Source organism: Acinonyx jubatus, chromosome D3, assembly GCF_027475565.1.
Source record: "Acinonyx jubatus isolate Ajub_Pintada_27869175 chromosome D3, VMU_Ajub_asm_v1.0, whole genome shotgun sequence".
Taxonomy (NCBI): Eukaryota; Metazoa; Chordata; class Mammalia; order Carnivora; family Felidae; genus Acinonyx; species Acinonyx jubatus.
Genome location: NC_069392.1, coordinates 996,747 through 1,015,640, shown reverse-complemented (window position 1 = coordinate 1,015,640; position 18,894 = coordinate 996,747). Strand labels below are relative to the sequence as shown.

The window sequence follows — 18,894 nt, the reverse complement described above, 5'->3', positions numbered from 1 at the left end:
AACTAGGTTTTCTGACTTTTTTCAGGAAGGTCGTATCTCTTGTATCGGATTTGTTCCTACTTAATGAATATTTCTGATGCTTTGGTAGTCATGTGTTTCTGAGTCTCTGTTTTCTGTCTGTGCCTTGCACAATCTCTGTACCTCGACCTTTGAATCCGGATGCCTCCATCAAGCCCTGTTCCTTCGACAGTCCATCCGTGGTCTCCTGCGCTTCCTTTGTCCCCCGGCACATGGCCCGCACAGAGCGGTGGCTGGAGCCTTGCTCTTCCCCCGCCCCTTCCTTCCTGCTTTGTTGTGCCAGTGAGGCCCGCAGAGGCCCCGACAGAGTGGACGGGAGGCTCAGCCGTATCTGTTCACATGATCATCTTTGCAAGGTCTGATTTGTTCAATCATCCTTCATTAGAGCAAGACAATTTTCTTCTTCACCTGGTTTGCTAGAAATTTTGTTCCCTTTTTTTTTGTGGCGTTTTAAAAGTGTTTTTAGAGGCTCTTCTTCCCTTGGTGATCCCTCCCAGTCTCGACGCCCCGGTTCTGTCTCTGTGCCCATGACTCCCGATTCACACCTGCAGCCGGTTGCTACTCCTGTTCCAGACTCTGGTCCTAACTGCCTTTGGACAAAGTCCCCGAAGACGTGTGGCCTCTGCGGGGCCTTGGCCTCGCCTGACCTTCGGCCTCGCCTGGGCCAAACCCACAGCAGCTGTCCTTTCTTGATCTCACACTCCAGACCCAGTCCGCCAGTGACTCTGGCTCTCGGGCAGTGTCGGGCACGGTTGTCAGGCATCCTGCCACTGGGGCAGGTTTACTGCTTGGGTCGCTCCAGACTTCTGCGTCCTTACCGATGGCTGGCCTGTCCGTTACTGCACAGATGTGTTAAAAGTCTCTCCCTCTGGTTGTGCACTCCTCCTTATGTTTTTTTCCATTTTTGCTTTTTTCCTTTTTTAATTTAATGTTTATTTTTGAGGGAGACAGAGCGTGAGTGGGGGAGGGACAGAGGGAGAGAGGGAGACACAGAATCGGAAGCAGGCTCCGGGCTCTGAGCTGTCAGCCCGGAGCCCGACACGGGGCTTGAACCCACAGACCGTGAGGTCATGACCTGAGCTGAAGTTGCACGCTTAAACCAACTGAGCCACCCAGGTGCCCCTCTGCTTTTGCTCTTTATGTTAGATCCCTTATTAGCTACATTTAAATTAAGGATTTTAATTTTATGTCTCTGCTGCTGTTCTTTCGGTAACTGTGTTCATAGTAGTTACCTTCTTGTGAGCCAGCTCCTTGAAGCCCATCTTCGGGATTGCTTTGAGCTCTGGGTTGCAGGCCGATTCCTGCTCCTGCTGGGCTCCCGGGGGCTCCGCCAGGGCCAGATCCGCTGTGGCTTGAGGGTCGGTGTCCCTCGGGTAATGTCAGTTGGGTTCTGCGCCTGGGTCCCCTCCCCCGCCAGCACCAGGGCCTCGGGCGGTGCACTTCCTCGCAGATCCCCTCCCGGTGACGGAACCACAGTGGGGCCTCACTGACCATGGATCTGAACTCGGCCCCTTGTCTGCCGCGCCCCTGGCGACCCTGAGAATCCCCCGCGGGGCCTCCTCACGGAGCACGTGCTCTCAGGGTGTGAGTGCCTCCGCCCATCACTCTGGGTGCCACCACGGCCGCGGTTTGGGACCGGGACTTCCTCGCCTCTTGTGAGTTCATGGACGCATTTAAGATGTGTCCGTGTCACCCACGGGGTCTCCGTGTTTCGTGGTGTGCCCACGGAGTCCCGGCCCGCTGTGTGCAAGTGGGGCCCTCATCCAACTGCCCAAGTCTTTGTTTCCGGTCAGCGCTGCGGAGGACTTGGGCACGTTCGTTGTCCCAGCAAATCCTGTGACGACTTTTAATACAGTTAACTAGTGTGTGCTCTCCGCGTAATTTCACGTTTTATAGTGAGAACCAGCGTTTACTTGGAGCTCTGTCATTTACAAGTGTGTCACGAGATTTCACATTTGCTCCAGAATTGTCTCAGAAAAGACTTAATTTCATCCCTGTTCTATGAGTTAGAGACCCAGGCAGCAGTGTCCCAGCCCGGCCCCCAGCAGCTGCCCACTCAGGAGCCTGATCTGCCTCTGAACCGACAGCCCCGGGTAGACCCAAGTGGCCAGAATCCTCTTTCTGCCTCGGGACAGCCACGTACGCATGTGGCGAAACATTTGCGAAAGGCAGTGGCGGGGTGGGAAGCGGCACTTTGTCGGGAAGGGAGATCTCAGTCGTGATTGAGAAGAATATGGCAGCGTGATGAAATGTCGGTGCATCGTGGGAACAGGCTGAGCCTTAGCTGCAGTGGGGGTGCCCTCCCGGGACATTGCCCAGGCTCGAAGAAGAGACTTTTGTGAGAACTCTGGAGACGCTAAACTATTTCATTCTGTCCTCGATTTACTTCTCTTACATAAACTCTCCCATGCAAACAGTTCTTAGTAAAAGAAAAAACGTGGCTGAGACACGAGACCAGGAGAAGCTGCTAGTTCGACCCGCTTGCAGCTTGCGGAGGCGGGCACGGTCCCCCTGCAGCGTGGTCAGCGGGGTCTCTCAGGCTCCAGGTGAGCAATCTGAGAGGGGCTCTTCTGGGTCACTTGGATGCTGTTCTGTTTTTCCTTTTTTTTGTTGTTGACATTTACTTACTTCTGAGAGAGAGAGAGAGCGCGCGTATGAGCACGAGAGAGGGACGGGCAGAGAGAGGGAGACAGGATCTGAAGCTGGCTCTGCACTGACAGCCCCGACGTGGGGCTCAAACCCATGAACTGTGAGGTCAGGACCTGAGCCGAAGTCGGACGCTTAACCGACTCAGCCCGCCCAGGGCGCCCCTGTTTTTGCTTTTATTAAGAGCTGAAGGAAAGAAAGGGGGAGAAAACTCTCTTTCTATGCATATGTTCTTTTGAATTCTGCATTTGGCTTTTCTTTGTTTTGTCGAAGGTTGCCAAACTCCCTCAAGTCGTCCAGCAGCAGACGCCCGTGGCCAGCATCCAGCAGGTCGCCTCTGCTTCCCAGCAGGTAGGACCCACAGACGCACAGCCCTCTGGGGGGTCTCACGCCAACTTCTCAGTAAACTTCATGTTTCCGTTTAGGGGGGTTCTTGGTTTTTGTTGTGAGAAAGTAGAATGTTAACAGAATCACTTTCGATTTTCATAATTCAGAAAAAATTCACTTTGGGGAGGATTCTTGAAACCCTTAGGCCAGCAGGACAAAGCTGAACGTACGTGTTCGGTTCAGAAATCAGGGGCTTATTCTAGGGTCACTGCTTCACCAGTGACTTCAGATGCACCTACAGGCCGAAGCCCCCATACCTCCGTTTTAGGGAAACACTGAAAGAAAACTGTCTGCTCGCAGTGACTTTGGGTCCTAGAAGGGTAAGGACTGCTGGGGACAGTGGTAACCCTTGTCACCTAACCATCAGGCTCCTGCCTTTGTATCTGTTGCTACCAAATGCGGCCGTACAAAGCAGTGCTTTAACAAAGTGTCATTCGAAGTCACGCGGGCGTGTGGATTTCAAGGAACCAGCTAGTCTGAAGAGCTGATCCCGCCACCAGCGCCCCGTCGTCAGCCTTCACCTGAGAGCAGCAGTGGTTTCATTTGGTGGCTTTTTTCCCTGCTTTTGTGCAGTCGGAAACCAGAGTGCATCCTTGGATCTGTCACGTGGTTTCACGTTTCACAAAAGCACTGGTGCTAATTAGGCCTCGCACCCCCTCCCCACCCCCGAGAACCTTTTGTCGGTCACATCGCTAGACCTGTGTTTTCTAGGCCGCGTGTGTTTTCTAACTGTTCTGGCTCAGGCTTCCCCGCAGACCGTGACCCTCACCCAGGCGCCCGCGGCCGGGCAGCAGGTGCAGATGATCCCCACGGTGACGGCGACGGCACAGGTAGTGCAGCAGAAGCTCATGCAGCAGCAAGTTGTGACGACCGCGGCGGCCCAGCTGCAGAGCCCCGGCGTCCCCAACCCGGCCCAGGTGCCAGCCAGCTCCGACAGCCCAAGCCAGCAGCCCAAGCTACAGATGAGGGTCCCCGCCGTGAGGCTAAAGACGCCCACCAAGCCTCCGTGCCCCTAGTCCCGAGAGCGGGGCGGCCTCAGGGCGGGTCGCCGTGCACCGCGCCCCCAGCCAGAGGCGGGTAGACTGTCTGTTGTTGCACCGGGGGACGATGTCATTTGAGATGTGCCGCACCTGCGGAGTTCTCCTTGAAGCGGAGCAGCGTGATCATTTCCTCCTGCTGTGCCGCCCCCGCCCCTGTAGTATGTCGCCGGTCAAAAAAGTGACGGTGGCGATTCTACCTTCCGGTTTCTCCTCGAGAGCAGTAGCACTGGGTCTTGAGGCCATTTAGAACCTCCGTTAGCGCGCCGAGTCTCACGCATCACGGTAGCCGCGTGGAGTGCGCAGTGGGTCGTAAAACACTTTCTGAAGCTGAACCGTGGTCTCTGACCACGTCTGCCTCCGCGCGGGGCTGCACACCTAACTGAGGACCCGCTCCGGTCCTTGGAGAGGAGACAGATCGCCTGACGCAGCGCAGCTCAGACCCGAGAGGCCCAGGGTGCTCTCTTCTCTCCCTCCTGAGAGGGGGCCTGTTCGGACGTTTACGGGACGTTCTCACCACTGACCCCCATCGAGCACATTCGTGAAGTGTTCCCACGGTGTCGGCCGGATACCGTCTCCGGTGGAACTTTCATTCCAAAGAGCGGCCCGTGTGGCCTCCCACAGGCCCTGCCCACAGCGTGACCGGTTTCCGCCCCGGCACTTCCAGGACACTTCCCGCTCGTGGAGGAAGCCCGTGCTTGGACTCCACGCGCCGCGGCGGCGGCGGCTCCGGCAGGCTTTGTGAGGCTCCGGTCTCGAACTGGTTTGGGGCCCGGAGCGCTCAGTGCGGGCGGGGGCCCGGTGAGAGCAGGGGTGCCTGGCATCGCCCCCCCTGGCTTTCCTGCCCGTCCCGGGCGTGGTCTGCCGCCGCGGGAGACCTCCTCGAGCACAGTGACTTCTTCGCGAGCCTGTAGGCGTTGCCTGCCGAAGCAGGCGCGGTCCACTCTTCACCCTGGGCTCGCGGCAGGTTCCGTTGCCCGCCGTGCCGGGGTCTCGTCCGTGAGCGCCTGCGCTCCTCGCGGTTCTGTGGAAAGCAGAGAACCTTCTGTGCAGTATTTGGGGGCGAGGGGGTGGTGCAGCTGAGGGGCAAAGGGGAGGCCCCGTGTGTGCCTCTGTTTCATTTTTGTACTACAGCGAGAAAGCAGGAGTTTTTGCAGTGGGCTCGGTCGGCTGATGACCTGTGCTCACCTGGCCGTTTTCACCCCGGCAGAAGCGCCCGCTCGGGGACCGCCTCTCTGCTCTGTCTCCGTGCCTCTTTTATGTCACTCGGTCCAGGAAGTCCGGTTGTCTTAGGTCTGTGTGGGCATCCTGAGGGCTTTTCCCTGCTAATTTCGCGTGTTCTCCCCTCGTTGTACCACTTGAAGTGACACAAAGGAAAGCGGCCCGTATGTTTTTGTTTCCATTCAGTGTACGTGGACGGTAATACGGGGGCATTTACCGAAGCAAGGAGGCAGCTCGTTGTTCAGCTCTGGGTGGGAATTTGGAAAGGGACTTAGCATTTCGGTTAACTCGAATGTATCCAAAGAGCCCTCTGCTCTTGTTTTCTTACAACCACGCTTGTTGGTTCAGGTGTGGCAGGTGCCGTCAGGAGGGACCACAGGGTGCTGGGGGTGCTCTGTGCATGCTCCTTCTGTGCGTGCTGAGGGGATTCCTGCCCCTCTTCGTCCCCAGCCGTGCCCCAGAGCCCCCTTGTCTTGTCACAGCTCCTCCTTCGCACACCCGGTCCGTGTTCCCCTCGCCCTTCGTGGTGCTGGCAGTCTGCATCTGGAGCAGGTGCTGGCTGCACCTGTTGGAGCGTCCCCGAGGCGGGGCTGCCCGGATGGCGGTCCTCTGTTAGTCTGGACACCAGGAGAGAATTCGGAGCGTCGCTCAGAACTGACCTGGGGTTCAGAGCGTTCGTGGCGTGGAGCCCCCGCCCTTTTCTCAGTGCGTGACAGGAGTCTCTCGTCTCTGAGGGGGTCTCCTTCGCGGGTCCCCTCACGCAGAATACAGAGCAGGAGACGTGTTACTTCTCTTTTCCTTAGACGTCACCAGCAGCCCCGCAGCCCCCAGTGGTCATTCCAGTAAACCTCCTCCTCCCGGTGTGTAGTTTCCCGGTCTTCTGTCGTGAAGGTTCACTGTCCGTGTTTCAGAACTGAGTACGGGGGGGGGGGGGGGGGGGGGGGTTGCGCAGACCTCAGGTGGTTCTGGGAGCGGAATCCCGCACTGCCCGGGAGCCGGGTTCTTGCCCGGCCCGTAGTGACCGAGAACGACGGCAGCCAGAGCGCTGTCACGCTCCACCCGGCCGCCACGGGGAGCAGTTCCCCATATTCTTTACGAAGAGACGTTCGCTCCAGTTAAGGGCGGGAGGCTGTGTCTAAGACCCCGTGGGGAGCAGGAAGCCGGACCCCACGCTTGGCCGGATTCGGTGCCTGTTGAGGCAGGGCTTTCCCGTTTGAGGTCTCCACCATCTTCCGTTTCCTGTGTGACCAGACAGCTGTTGTGTTGTAAAATATAAAGCAGGAAGACTGAGGTTGTAAATATTTTGTAAACATGACCATTTGTACTTGAATAGTAGGATTTTAAAAAGGGCACCGGTATCCCGCCAAACAAAAGGTGTAATAAAATGACCTTTTTATACGTTTGCTCGTTTTCTCTTTCATAGAAAACTAGTATTCTCGTTAAAATAAGACGCTAGCCGTGTTTGTTACATCTGTGTGAAGAAGAAACAAAGGGAAACGCGGGGTCGGAGGCAGAGGCCTGCCCGCGCCGCAGAAGGAGCCGAGCTCGCTCGGCGTTCCTCGGTGAAGGTCACGCTCTCTCTGCAGAGACCGCGCCCACCGGCCCTGTGCGCAGACGGCCCGCACGCGTTACTTTTCTTTATCATCTCTTTTGCTTTTAGATTACCTTTTTTTGTCGTAGTTAAAAAAAAAGTTGCTGATTACAAAGAATACCTTTTTTATAAAAAAAACGCACAACTTCATACAAAGTTCAGATGGTTATTTTTGGTATCTTTTCTTCCACTGCAGAAGCGAGGGCAGGCTCCTGCGGTGTCACCTGCATCCACAGACCTGGCTGGGGGAGGTCATGGGGACCTACGACCCTTTGCCAAGTGCCTGCAGGTGGAGGGGGGGTGGTGGTGCTTGGGACCTCTGTGCTCCGTGGCTGTGATGGTCTGCGCTCAGGCACCTGCCTAGCCATGTGATGGGGCCAGTGACTTCACTCCTCAGGGTCTCGGTTTCCTCCTGTGTCCCTCTCTCCCGAAGTGGTTGTGACATCTGGAAGGCACTTAGTCTCCGGCACCCGCACCCAGTAGATGATTTCGTTGTGATTTCTCTCGGTGGAGAGGACCGTGTGTTTTCCGAACCGTTCCTCACCATGGCCCTGTGATCACGTCTTTGCCAACGGTACAAAAGCCTGCAGGTCTCGGGCCACAGCTGGCCCCAGGCCGTATTTCCGTGTGCATTCAAGGTGGGGCTGGGGCCACCAAGTACAGGGATTCTGCTGTCTGGCCGCAGCAGGGAGCACCTCCCACGGGTCCATTTGCCACCACCTCCAGTGGCGCGGGGCGTCCAGATTCAGTTTAGCGTGAAACACGCCCTGTAGGGTTGCCCGCGGGCCACCTGACTCCGACCAGCTTTAGAAGGCTCACTCGGGTCTCTCTCTTAACTAACCTTAACCTCCTGTCTGCCGTTCAGATCCGATGTCAACCCCTGGCAGCGAGCTTCCCACGCTCCACGTTAGGGGCTGTGCTCAGGGGCCCGTGGGAGACAGGAGACCTTCTGTCAAGGTTCTGGGCAGGAGTTCTCTCCTCCTCTGTCCTGGGCCTGTAGCGTTCACACCCTGAAGTAAACTAATCTTGCAAAGGTCCCGTCTTACTGGGTGAATTATGGTACGTGCATTCTGCGAAATGGAGTGCAGCCACTAGGAGCGAGGTAGGGCTGTATAATCTGGAAAGGAGAGGTCCCTCCACGGGTCAGCCAGTGAGAAGGTGCAGAACCGTCTGTCAGAACGGAGCTGCTTGTACGCCTGGATGTGCCCAGGATACCCTGAGTTGGCGTTAGCCGCCTCGGGAGGGAGGGGGGTGAGGTCGCTCAGGGATAAAGGGGTGTCTGCCATTTGGCATAGCCACTAAGGGGGTTCAAGCAGTCTGCCAAGTACACGAGTTAGTCATTTTTAAATAAGGCTCTAGAAATCGCATGTTCCCCACGTGCCCCCGCTGTTCAGGAGCCTTCACGGGGCAGGTCCCAGCGTCCTTGCCCGCCCTGTGAAGCCCCCTGTGCTGGTACACAGCACACGTACCCTTCTGCTCTGGGGACAGCCTTCATTCCCCCGAAGTTCACCTTATCGTTCGGTCCTCTGTTGTCAAGTGTGTTTCGTCTTCGAGGACCAGCCCACACAGAGCACGCACGCCTTCGCTCTTCCCCAGAATGTTCTCCAGCCACACCTTGTGCTGGATACTAGTATTTGTGGTTTCCCCAGCAGCACTGCTGTTGTGTTCTACCTCTGCTCAGAGCGTTTGCTGAAACTTAGTCACTAGTGGTGAGTAGAGGCCCGTCCCTAAGGAATGTAGTGAGAAAAGACCTCATGACAAGGGAAGGCAACCAGGCTACGTGACATCCCTCATGACCCTATAACATGAGGCCACCCCATCAGACTGTATGTCCGTATGTTACCCATAGATGGGAGACAAATCGAAAATGCATAAAGGACCACATGTGGCGTTCAGGGCTCAGTTCTTCGGGTATGAACCCAGCTGGGGTGCCGACACCAATAAAGTTGCTTCCTGGAAAGAAAAGCCTCAGAGTCACGACTCTCTGAGCGAGAATCCTGCTACAATGGTGGAAGTTTTGTTTTTTTAATGATCAACAACTTGGCTCTTTCCTTCAAGAAAATCAAAATCAATGAGTGGGATGGGTGAATTACCGGTTTAATCAGACGATGTTTATTGAGTGCATACTACACGCAGTTTGTTGTCTCTGCCCAGAGCTATAAGCCGTGCGCAAAACAGAAAAGGAGGTGGCCTTCTAGCAGGCCAGACGTGACCGTGCTGAACGGCAGACCTCTGGATTTGCAATGCTGGAGCTCACCCAGTCTGCAGCGGAGACGTCAGGAAAGGCTTCAGAAGCGAAGCCGGGACACGCCAGACGTTGCCCTAGCGCAAAAGCTGTGCTCGCGGACCTCCGGACCCCAGGCTGAGGTGCCTCGCCCCAGTCGAGAAAGTAGGCACTGGAGCGCCCCTCCTTTCCTCCGCTGCCCGGCCTCCTCTTCTAACTGGGCTCCGGCCACTGCTGTATGACCGCCCCCGCCCACGTCCCCTAGGGCAGGGACGAGACGTGCGTGGTCTGTGGCAGACAGTGACCTGCGGATGGACTGGCTGGATGGCGGGAGCACGTGACGAGGGCTGCAGGCTCCGGCTCGCGAACTGACCGGCACGGGCACGGGGACCGAGGGAGACCAGAGGAAGAGGAGTGCGCAGGCGCCGGATGTGAGCCGCGCAGGCCCCGCCCCTTCCCGGGGGGGGGGTCCTCCCTTTCGCCCCGCCCACTCCGATTGGCCCGTGCTGCGCCTGCGCACTGGGCCGGCCGGCACGTAGGGTTTCGTACCCTGGTCTGGGCCGCTGCCGCTGTCTCGGCTCTCGTCCCCCGCCGGTAGTCGGCGCCGCGGTGACGCCTCCTACCCGTGGTGTTGACCCCCGCCCCGGTGACGCCCCCTCCCTTGGTGGCGACTCCGTCCTGGTGACGACCCCTCCCGTGGTGGCGACCCCCTCGGGTGACGCCCCCTCCCGTGGCGGTGACCCCCGCCCCGGTGACGATCCCCTCCCCGTGACTGCGCCCCTCCCTCCCGGGGCCACCGGCTGTCTTGGGGCCTGTCCTGACCACTGGGCCCACCCGGGGGATGCCGTGGTCACGAAGGCGGTTTTCCGCGGCGAGCCTTGTGCACTGCGGTTTTCCCGAAGGTGGGAAACTCGACCGCATAATCTGCGGTCGTGGGGACCGGTTCGCGCCCTCCCTGAAGAAGGAAAAACGCTTTGGCCCAAGGGCCGCGTGAACCGTCCTTCCTCAGAGAGCGGGCGCGGCGGGAGGCTCGCGTGCCCCTCTCGGTGCTCCAGGCGCCGGGTGTCCGGTGCGTAAGGGGGCGCACTGCGGGAGCTCCAGACCACGCTCCCACGCTCCCGCAGGTCAGAGCGCTCCCGGGGGTCACCCTCCCGCCGGGCAGGACCCTAGGGCCTCACACCTGATCTGCTTTCCCGGGGGCCCTGGGGTCCCAGCACTGCTTGCGTGCTGTCGCACACGCCTTTCTGTGCCCTGCGAGGCTGAGAGCCGTGCGCTTTGTTCCTTTATATTATGAGTCTCCATCCAGCGTTCATATCACAGGCACAGACGAATAGAATTTTCCCCGTAAAGATACGTAACAGGGGCGCCTGGGTGGCTCAGTTAAGCAACTGGACTCTTGATCTCAGCTCAGGTCCCGGTCTCAGGGTCACGAGTTCAAGCACCTCGTTGGGCTCCTCTCGTAGGTATGAGGCCTACATAAAAAACAAACAAGTACAGGAAAGATAATGGGATGCTGGGTACTTCTGGGCGAGACTGTCCGCACACCTGAGCCTGTGGATACAAACCGAAGTGACCCAATCGTAATGCCAAAACTGAAATCGAAATGTCCATTGTAACAGTTTGATTGTGATTTTCAGGAACGACCCCTTAAGCACTGTGAGGTACCCCACATTCAACCAGAAGAACAAAGTGCTTTAAGGTGGTTGTTGGTCCCCAAAGGCTGTGGCGCCTCCCACTGTGGGCGGCGAGTGCGGAAGGCCTGTGCTCAGCTTCCTTGCAGGAGAAGAGCAGCCCGGCTGTGTTACCCCCGTGTCTCACTGCAGCTGCCCCAGAAGTGATACATTCATTTCTGGATTCTTTGTTAACTACTTTTAATCTCAACTTTGATTTGCCAAAGTCATTTTGTGTGTGTGTCTTAGAATGAAGCATATTTTATTTTATTTTATTTTATTTTATGTATTTATTCTTAGAGAGAGCAAGCATGAGCAGGGGAGGGGCCGAGCGAGAGAGGGAGGCACAGAATCCAAAGCAGGGTCCAGGCTCCGAGCTGTCAGCCCAGAGCCCGACGCGGGGCTCGAACCCACAAGCCGTGAGATCATGACCTGAGCCGAAGTCAGACGTTTAGCCGACTGAGCCACCCAGGCACCCCTGATGGAGCATATTTTTAAGTGAGATTTTAAATGTTGTGAAACACGTCCTCATAACAAGATTCCAAGCAACACGGAAAAATCAGGGTTCCTCCCTGTGCTCTGTCCTGCCCCATCCTCCCACCTCCTCCCCTGCTTTTCCTTCTTACTTAGCAGTACGTGTGTAACGTCTGTCCAAGTCAGGACATGGATAAACAGCAGTCCACGGCAAGGGGGCACCGTCCTTCTCACTCAGTCCCCGCTGGCAGGGTTTCATCTGGGGCCTGGCCGGGGCCACGCCAGTCTCTCGTGGACGGGATCCCGTCAGCGGCAGCTGCGCTGGGACCATGGGTCACAGGGTAAGCATACTTAGATCTTACCGTTAGTTGGTATTGACACAGTATCTCCCGCAAAGTCACAGCGGTTGACATTCCCGTGCGTGGTGCGGGAGGGAACCCTTTACCTCCTATCTGCTGCGCTCTTTGCCATCCAGAGGGTGAAGGGCATCCCGCTGCTGCCGTTCCTGCTTTTCCCTGGTCGCTGGTTAACGTCCCGGTATTCTCCCCTGCCTGCTGGTGAGGTTTTGTTTCTTTACTAATTTGTAGGAGCTCCTTGTGTATTAGAAATATTGCCCTTTGCAGCCACTAATAAAATGATGCATGTATTTTCCCTAATTTTTTTTTTTTTTTGCCTTGTTACTTTGTTTAGAGCACCTTTATGTAATTTTTTCCTTTATGGCATCGGAGTCTCCCAAGAAACCCATGTTTACTAAGAAAGTTTTCACCATCTCAGGATTATAGAAATAGTTTCCTAAATGTTATTTTAATAAAGGTTCTCCCTCCTCTCTCCCTCCCCCCTCCCTTCCCTTCTCCCTCTCCACCCCTCCCTCCCTCCCTTCCTTCCTCCCTCACTTCCTCCCTCACTTCCTCCTTCCTTCCTTCCTTCCCCCCTCCTTCTTCCTTCCTTCCTTTCTTCCCTTCCCTTCCTTTTCTTTTTTCTTTTCCTTTCCTTTTCCTTTTCTTTCCTTCCCTTTCCATTTTCTTTCCTTTCCTTTCCTTTCCTTTCCTTTCCTTTCCTTTCCTTTCCTTTCCTTTCCTTTTCTTTTCAACAGGATGTTTTATCAGTTCCCTTTCTATGGTCTGTTGCTGACATAGAAAAAAAAGCTATTGATGTTTCTGTGTTTCTCTTGATCCCAAGCACTTTACCAAATTCTGTTATTTTTATTTATTTGTTTATTTTGAGATAGAGAACAAGGGACGGACAGAGGGAGAGACAGAGAGAGAGAGAGAGGGAGAGAGAAAGAGAGAGAGAATCCCAAGCAGGCTCCGCACTCAGTGCAGAGCCCAACCCCATGAATCTGGGATCATGACCTGAGCCAAAATGAAGCGTCAGACCTTCAACCAACTGAGCCACTTAGGCGTTCCTCCTCCTTTTTTTAATGTTTATTTATTTTTGAGAGAAAGAGAGAGAGACAGAGAGAGGGAGACACAGAATCTGAAGCAGGCTCCAGGCTCTGAGCTATCAGCACAGAGCCTGACGCGGGGCTCGAACCCACAAACTGTGAGATCATGACCTGAGCCAAAGTTGGACGCTTCACCGACTGAGCCACCCAGGCGCCCCGGTTTTTTTTTTAAGTTTATTTATTTAAGTAATCTTTACGCCAAATGTGGGGCCCGAACGCACGACCCCAAGATCAGGAGCTACACACTCCTCCCGCGGAGCCAGCCAGGCGCCTCCAAATTCTGTTATTTTTATAATTTTTGATCTCTTAGGTCTTGTAACCATACAATCATAGCATGTGCAAATAATGATAGTTTCAGTCCCCCGCTGTTTAGTTTCTTCCTTTTCCTCACTGCGGAAGCCTCTGCCGAGTGTTGGATGAGAGGGTGAGACCCGCACGGTCGCTGTGCTCCCAGTTTAGCGGAACCAGTGTCTGTGTGTCAAGAGTAACGTACTCGCTGTTGAGCTTGGGCAGCTGGCTTAAACAGTGTTTCGTTGGCATACGTGTTATTGTGAATTTTTAGTAGGACTGGCTGCTGATTTTATAAACTATCATTTTGTCATCTAGTGGTTTTTAGCTTTAAAATGGGCGATAAAGTTAGTGAGTTTCCTGACATGCCAGTCTCTTAAATTTGGGGCCTCCCTCCCCTCTGAGGACAGCATACTGTTCTATTCGTGTCTGCTGGGCTCCATTTACTCATTTCTTAAAACAGTTTTTATAGCCGTACAGATGCACGTTTTGTGGGTTTCTCGCCATGAGAGTCTTTGTACGCCACCTGCTGTCTTCCAGGCGAGCCCCTGGGAGGGGGGCAGTTGGGTCCTGTGGTCGGTGTGGGTTTGTGTTTAACTGGGAAACAAAGTGCCGGACCGTTTCCCAGCATGGGCATCCCTGTCGCACATTCTGAGCAGCGGCGTCCGAGGGCCTGGCTCCCCCGCGTCCCTGCCCACACTCAGTCCCGCTGCCCTGCCGCGCTGTGAGGTCGGTTCGGGCACATCCTCGGGACCCGCCGGGTCAGTGTCTCCTCGCCTTCCCAGGTCCCACCCACACATCTTTCTCTGGTGAAGTGTCCGTTCTAGATTTGGGGCGACGAGTTGTGCGGGCCCATCCCGGTGCTCAGCTCCCGGCAGCAGCACGCGGCCCCCTGGGGTGGGCAGGTGCCGTTGAGGCCTCCATCCCTGCTGCGTGCGCTCGGCCTCAAGGCCCGCTGCTCAGTCGGTCGCTGGGGCAGGGGTGACAGTCTTCAGCGCCGTGCCAGGGTGCTGATAAATACCACGGCCCAGGGCTTTTTTTATTTAGGATGATGTTCGCTTGTTGGTAATCCTTCGCCTTCCAGGCGTCCTCAGCCGCACGAACCGGTTTCTGTTCTTGTATTTCCCCGAGTGAAGTGCTGTTGGACTCGGGGCCAATTTGCTTTCCAGGGTGCGTTCCGTGCGAAGACCCCGGACAAGAAGCAGTTAACTGCTCTGGAAAGACTCTTCCGTTTGCCTAACTCTGAGAAGTACGCCGTGTCAGACGCGCAGGTTCGCTCAGGTCACGATGTGTTTCCGAGGCGTGGACACTCGCAGTGTGTGTGCACGCATGGTCCCCCCCCCCCCGGCTGCCCCGTGGGCGCACTCGGGTGACTGCGGTGAGGGTGCCCGCGGGTGAGCCCGCCTGGCTCCCAGCAGGGCCGCAGCACAGCTCCAGGGTGGGCTTTCCGTCTCTGCAGCCCCCTGTTGTTCCAGAACAGCGTGTCGCCCGAAACCACCACGTGGCAACTCACTTCTGTCTCCTCTTCAGTGAGGTCCCGCTGTCTGGGTGTGAATGCAGGTTTTGCTCAACTTTGAGAAACTGCCTTTTCCCCTTTTCCCCCTCCCTTCCCTTCCCACATTTCCCCCCCAGGTACTCCCGTTGCTATAGCAACCCAGCTTCTGCCAAGTCTTTCTGCTGCTTTTCATCCCAGCAGCAACAGGTGCTTCTCGGTGCCCCCCTACCCCCCCGCCCCCCAGCCTGCACTCAGATTGGGGATCTGCTGAAGCCCGGTGCTTTCCAGGAGTCCGTGCTCTGAGGTGAAACGGGGCGTCTGGAGGGCACTCCGTGGGGTGAGTCACGTTCTCTTTTCCTGCTGCAGTGGGGCGGGGGGGGGGGGTGTCTCCCATGTATCAGCCCCCGTCTGCCGAACTTGCAGCCTGAATGGTTTTCATCCTTATTTGCTCATCTGATGCTTTTGCTTTGTTATGCTTTTTCTGTGACTGTTCCCTCTTTGTGATAGATTTTCCTTCTCTCTCTTCCCCCTTTGTCTGCTTTTTAAAAAAGAAGTAAATTTTGGGGGTGCCTGGTTGGCACAGTCGGTTGAGCACCTGACTCTTGATTTCGGCTCAGGTCACGATCCCAGGGTCATGGGATCGAGCCCCGTGTCAGGGTTCATTCTCTCTCTCTCTCTCTCTCTCTCTCTCTTTCTCCCCCCCCCCCCTTAGATACAAGTAATCCATCTGTCCATCATCTATCAGGCATCCACATCCTGCCTGTCGACCCGCCTCTCCTTGTATCTCTGTGTCTCACCTCCTTCCAGAGTCCTGTCACAGAGGCTCAGTCCTGAGCACCATACGCACGGCTCCCAACAGGGTGTTTTCCTTGCACAACAACAGGGCTCTCAGCGCCTGGCAGCTTTGTGCAGCTTCCCTGCTGTCGGGAGACCCTCTGCAGCGGGTTTGTGCTCAACCCAGGACTCGGCCCGGGGCCGCAGGGGCCATGGGTGGGGGGGGTTATAAAACCCAGATCCCTCACTTTCTGTGGACTTTTCTTCTGCTATTCACGAATCGCCAAGTTGTCTGTGCGCGAGAAGGGGCTCGTCTCTGCCGTCAGACCCTCCGCCCTGTCTTTTCAGATCTTGGATGACCGTGTGCGAAAAACTGGAGCTTTATTTGCTTCCAAAACGTTTGTGATGCTCTCGTGTTTTACTCTGACTGCTTTTCTAAGCACCAGACTCGGTGTTGACATCAGGTTTTGTGTTTTTTTTTTTTTTTTGGTAATGTTTGTTTATTTTTGAGAGACAGCGCGAGCATGAGGGGGGGAGGGGCAGAGAGAGAGGGAGACAGAGTCTGAAGCAGGTTTCAGGCTCCGAGCCGTCAGCACAGAGCCCAACGTGGGGCTCGAACTCGCGAACCACGAGATCACGACCCGAGCCGAAGTCAGCGCTCAACTGACCGAAGCCCCAGGCGCCCCAACATCAGTATTTTTGACGTTTTACCCTCACACTTGTTGGCGGATAGCGACGGTTCTTGCGCAGACGCTGCTTCTAAAGCCTCGCCCGGTGCGTCCGTCTTCAGCAAACGATCGACCGTCACAAAACCAACGATAAGAGTTTTTTGTCCTTTTTGGCAAGTTCAGAAGCTAATGTGGAGTTTTTCTGGAATTTGTACTCCATCGGCTGGTAGATCCAAGCTGTGAAGTCTTGTTCTTTGTTACAGACGTGGACATGGCCATAGGCAGAGGTCCCTGGGAGTCCGTATGAAATGTGTCAGCACGCGTTCCCCTTGAACGGTCTGTCTTGTAGCCGCACACCCAGGGGCCCCAGGACCTGGGCGTGCGACTCCCCCCCGGTGCTAACAGGGGTGCCCCGGCTCACCCGCAGGAAGCAGACCGGCCTTTTGCCCTCTTCAGTTCATCAGGTGTGGACAGGTGGCTTCTGCGGGCTGGGGCCGGGGCGCCCTGTTTCAGTGATAATCGGAACCTGCTCGTTCTTACTGAGAGGGCGTCGGTTTAACACCATCCTGATCACTTCGGCCCGTGGGTTCGCTGCAGCGACAGACGCGATGAACACGTTGTCTGGAAGGCCGCACGAGCACACAGAGTGGCACTACCTGGGCCGGCTGGGGGGCGGGGGGGGCCCAGGCACTGGCGCCCAGCTGAGTCGGTCAGCGCACCCACCGAGCAAACCCGCGGCCGACTACCGCTCCCCTGCCATACCCGCGGGCTGGGGAGGTGGACCCTTCTGCACAGGCACCCAGGCCACGGCAGCTCTGCTCTAACGGAGGCTCCTCCCAGGGGCTGTCGTCTAGACAGGCATGGGCTCCCCGCCCGGCCGCCGCCGCTCTGTCATCACAGCAGCCCACGCTTCTGATGACAGCGGGAGCATCAAAGCCGGAGCCTGGCCGGCCGTCTTGTTCTGTGATTGGCACGGGTGACACAGAGCCTCCTGAGACCACGGCAGGCGGCCAGCCCCCTGGGGACTCCAGCCCTGGGGGACTTCTGTATCCTCCAGCCCTGGGGGACTTCCGGAGCTGCTCCCCGAGGCTGGTGCCGACGGCCCCCGGCAGGCGGTGGGACTGGGGCTGCTCCAGACTCTGCCAGACGTGAACTGGGTTTTGGCAGTGGTGGCTTGTGCCTCGTTTGTTTCCTGGGCCACGTGTGCCGGCTCGTGATGCTCGTGCTTAGAGTGTATCCTGTGGTCGGTTAAAAGCCAGACTGACGAGGACCCTCGTGTACTTTCCTACCTCTCTCCGTGGAAGCGTTCTTATTTTCTCTACAACAATGTTTCTAATGCTGTTTCCGCAGTTCACGTGGTGTCAGGATGCTGTGAGGTAGGGGTGCGGCTCCAGAACCCTCCACTCTGGCTGTGGGCACACCGCTTCCGGAGTTTGCTTTGCGGGTTGGGTGCCGTGAGGCCGGTCGGGCGCTCAGCTCAGCCCTGGCGTTGACCAGCAAGCCGCTGGCCGGTGTGTGAGCCAGGTCCCCCGGGAGGCTGGGGGCGCCTTCCGGGATCAGCGCCCGTCCACAGAGGCGCAGCAGGGAAGACACACGGGAGCTGTGGATGGTTTGGCCGCCTGGACGGGAGGGCCTCGTGGTGGCAGAGAACAGAGATGCGTGGGGGGGGGGGGGGGGTGTCACTGAGCGTGAGGACGCTGCCCTGGGGACGGTGACACACTGATGTGGGAGGCAGGGAGCGGGCTGGGGGGACGGCAGAGCTGTGGGGCAGACCCCACGGTTGGCCACGGGCAGAGGTTAGGCACCCCGCTTCTGGAAATTACCTGTTGTTGTTGTAAAGGTAAAATAAAGTCTTTTAAATTGGCTACTTTGAGAGCTTTTGGAATTGGAACAAGCGCTGCAGAAATGACTTTTTTAAAAATTTGTGATCGTGTCATAGAAGAATTCAAATTTTTTTCTTTACCGGTTTCAAGTGCACAGCTCAGGGGCAGGAAGCACACCCACACTGTTGTGCAGCCGTCCCCGCCACCCGTCTCCGGAACGTTCCGTCTCCCACACTGGAGCCCTGTCCCCACTGAGCACCCCCGCCCCCTCCAGTCCCTGGCGCCCACGTTCCCACTTCCTGTCTCTGTGAAGCGGGTGACCCCGGATACCTCGTAAAGGTGGGGTCACACGGCGTGTTTCCTGTGATGGCTCATGTCACCCGGTGCTCACGGCCCGGCCCTGTGGCTGCAGCTCCAGGACGGATGCGCTGGACAGGACAGCCAGCAGCAGCACGACCCGTCCACGGGGCCTCCGGTGCAGAACGCCGCTGTGGCCCCGACGTGGAGGACAGACCTGGCCCCGGGCCCCAGTGGCGCATACAGAGCCGGTCGTCACCGCCCCGCCCCCGCCATCGGGCCACACTGCCCCCTGCTTGTGCTGAAGATCCGTGTGCTTTCCAGGGTAGATCTCATTGGTGAAAGTTTTTCGTTACCAAGCACTCAAATGTTTAGGGCCACGGGGCAGCCTTTGGTGGAAGCTTCTAGCAGAACAGGAAGCACAGTGAGCTGTCCGAGCAGCAGAGTTGGCTGATGTCGTGAGCAAACCGGCTACTTCCTGGACGCGGCCCCCGCTGGCCACTTTGTCTCATCCACGCTCAGCTCCCCGTGCGGACGGGCGGCCTCGTTGCCCAGAGCTCAGGACGCCACCGCGGTGGCCCGGCCCCCAGACGCTCCCAGGACAAAACTGCAGAGCAGATAAAGCTGTAGGAGAAGGCTCACAGCCGGCCGGGCAGTTTGATGAAGCTGTTTGGAGAGGTCTGGAAATGTTTCCGTTTCTTCACTCTGGCCGACTGGGGCAGAAGAGATCTTCTGAAAAGTCGACCTGTGCACCTAGCTGGTGGTCACCAGCCAGCTCAGGTCCAAAGGCAAGGAGGTGACTCTAGACGCCCCTCTCTCCTGTCTCTCCAGCCCCTC

At 56.9% G+C, this 18,894-nt stretch overlaps 1 protein-coding gene across 14 annotated transcripts in view; it reads left to right on the top strand.

Annotated features, from left to right (window-relative positions):
• EP400 (E1A binding protein p400) overlaps window positions 1-6,707 on the top strand; it is a 97,399-nt gene extending 90,692 nt beyond the window's left edge. For all 14 annotated transcript variants that reach the window (XM_027052049.2, XM_027052047.2, XM_027052057.2 and 11 more), the window contains 2 exons: window positions 2,938-3,015; window positions 3,795-6,707. In XM_027052049.2, the coding sequence (XP_026907850.1) occupies window positions 2,938-3,015; window positions 3,795-4,067 (351 nt within the window). In that variant the 3' untranslated portion in view covers window positions 4,068-6,707. The remainder of the gene's footprint in view (window positions 1-2,937; window positions 3,016-3,794) is intronic.
• The last annotated feature ends 12,187 nt before the right edge of the window (window positions 6,708-18,894 follow it).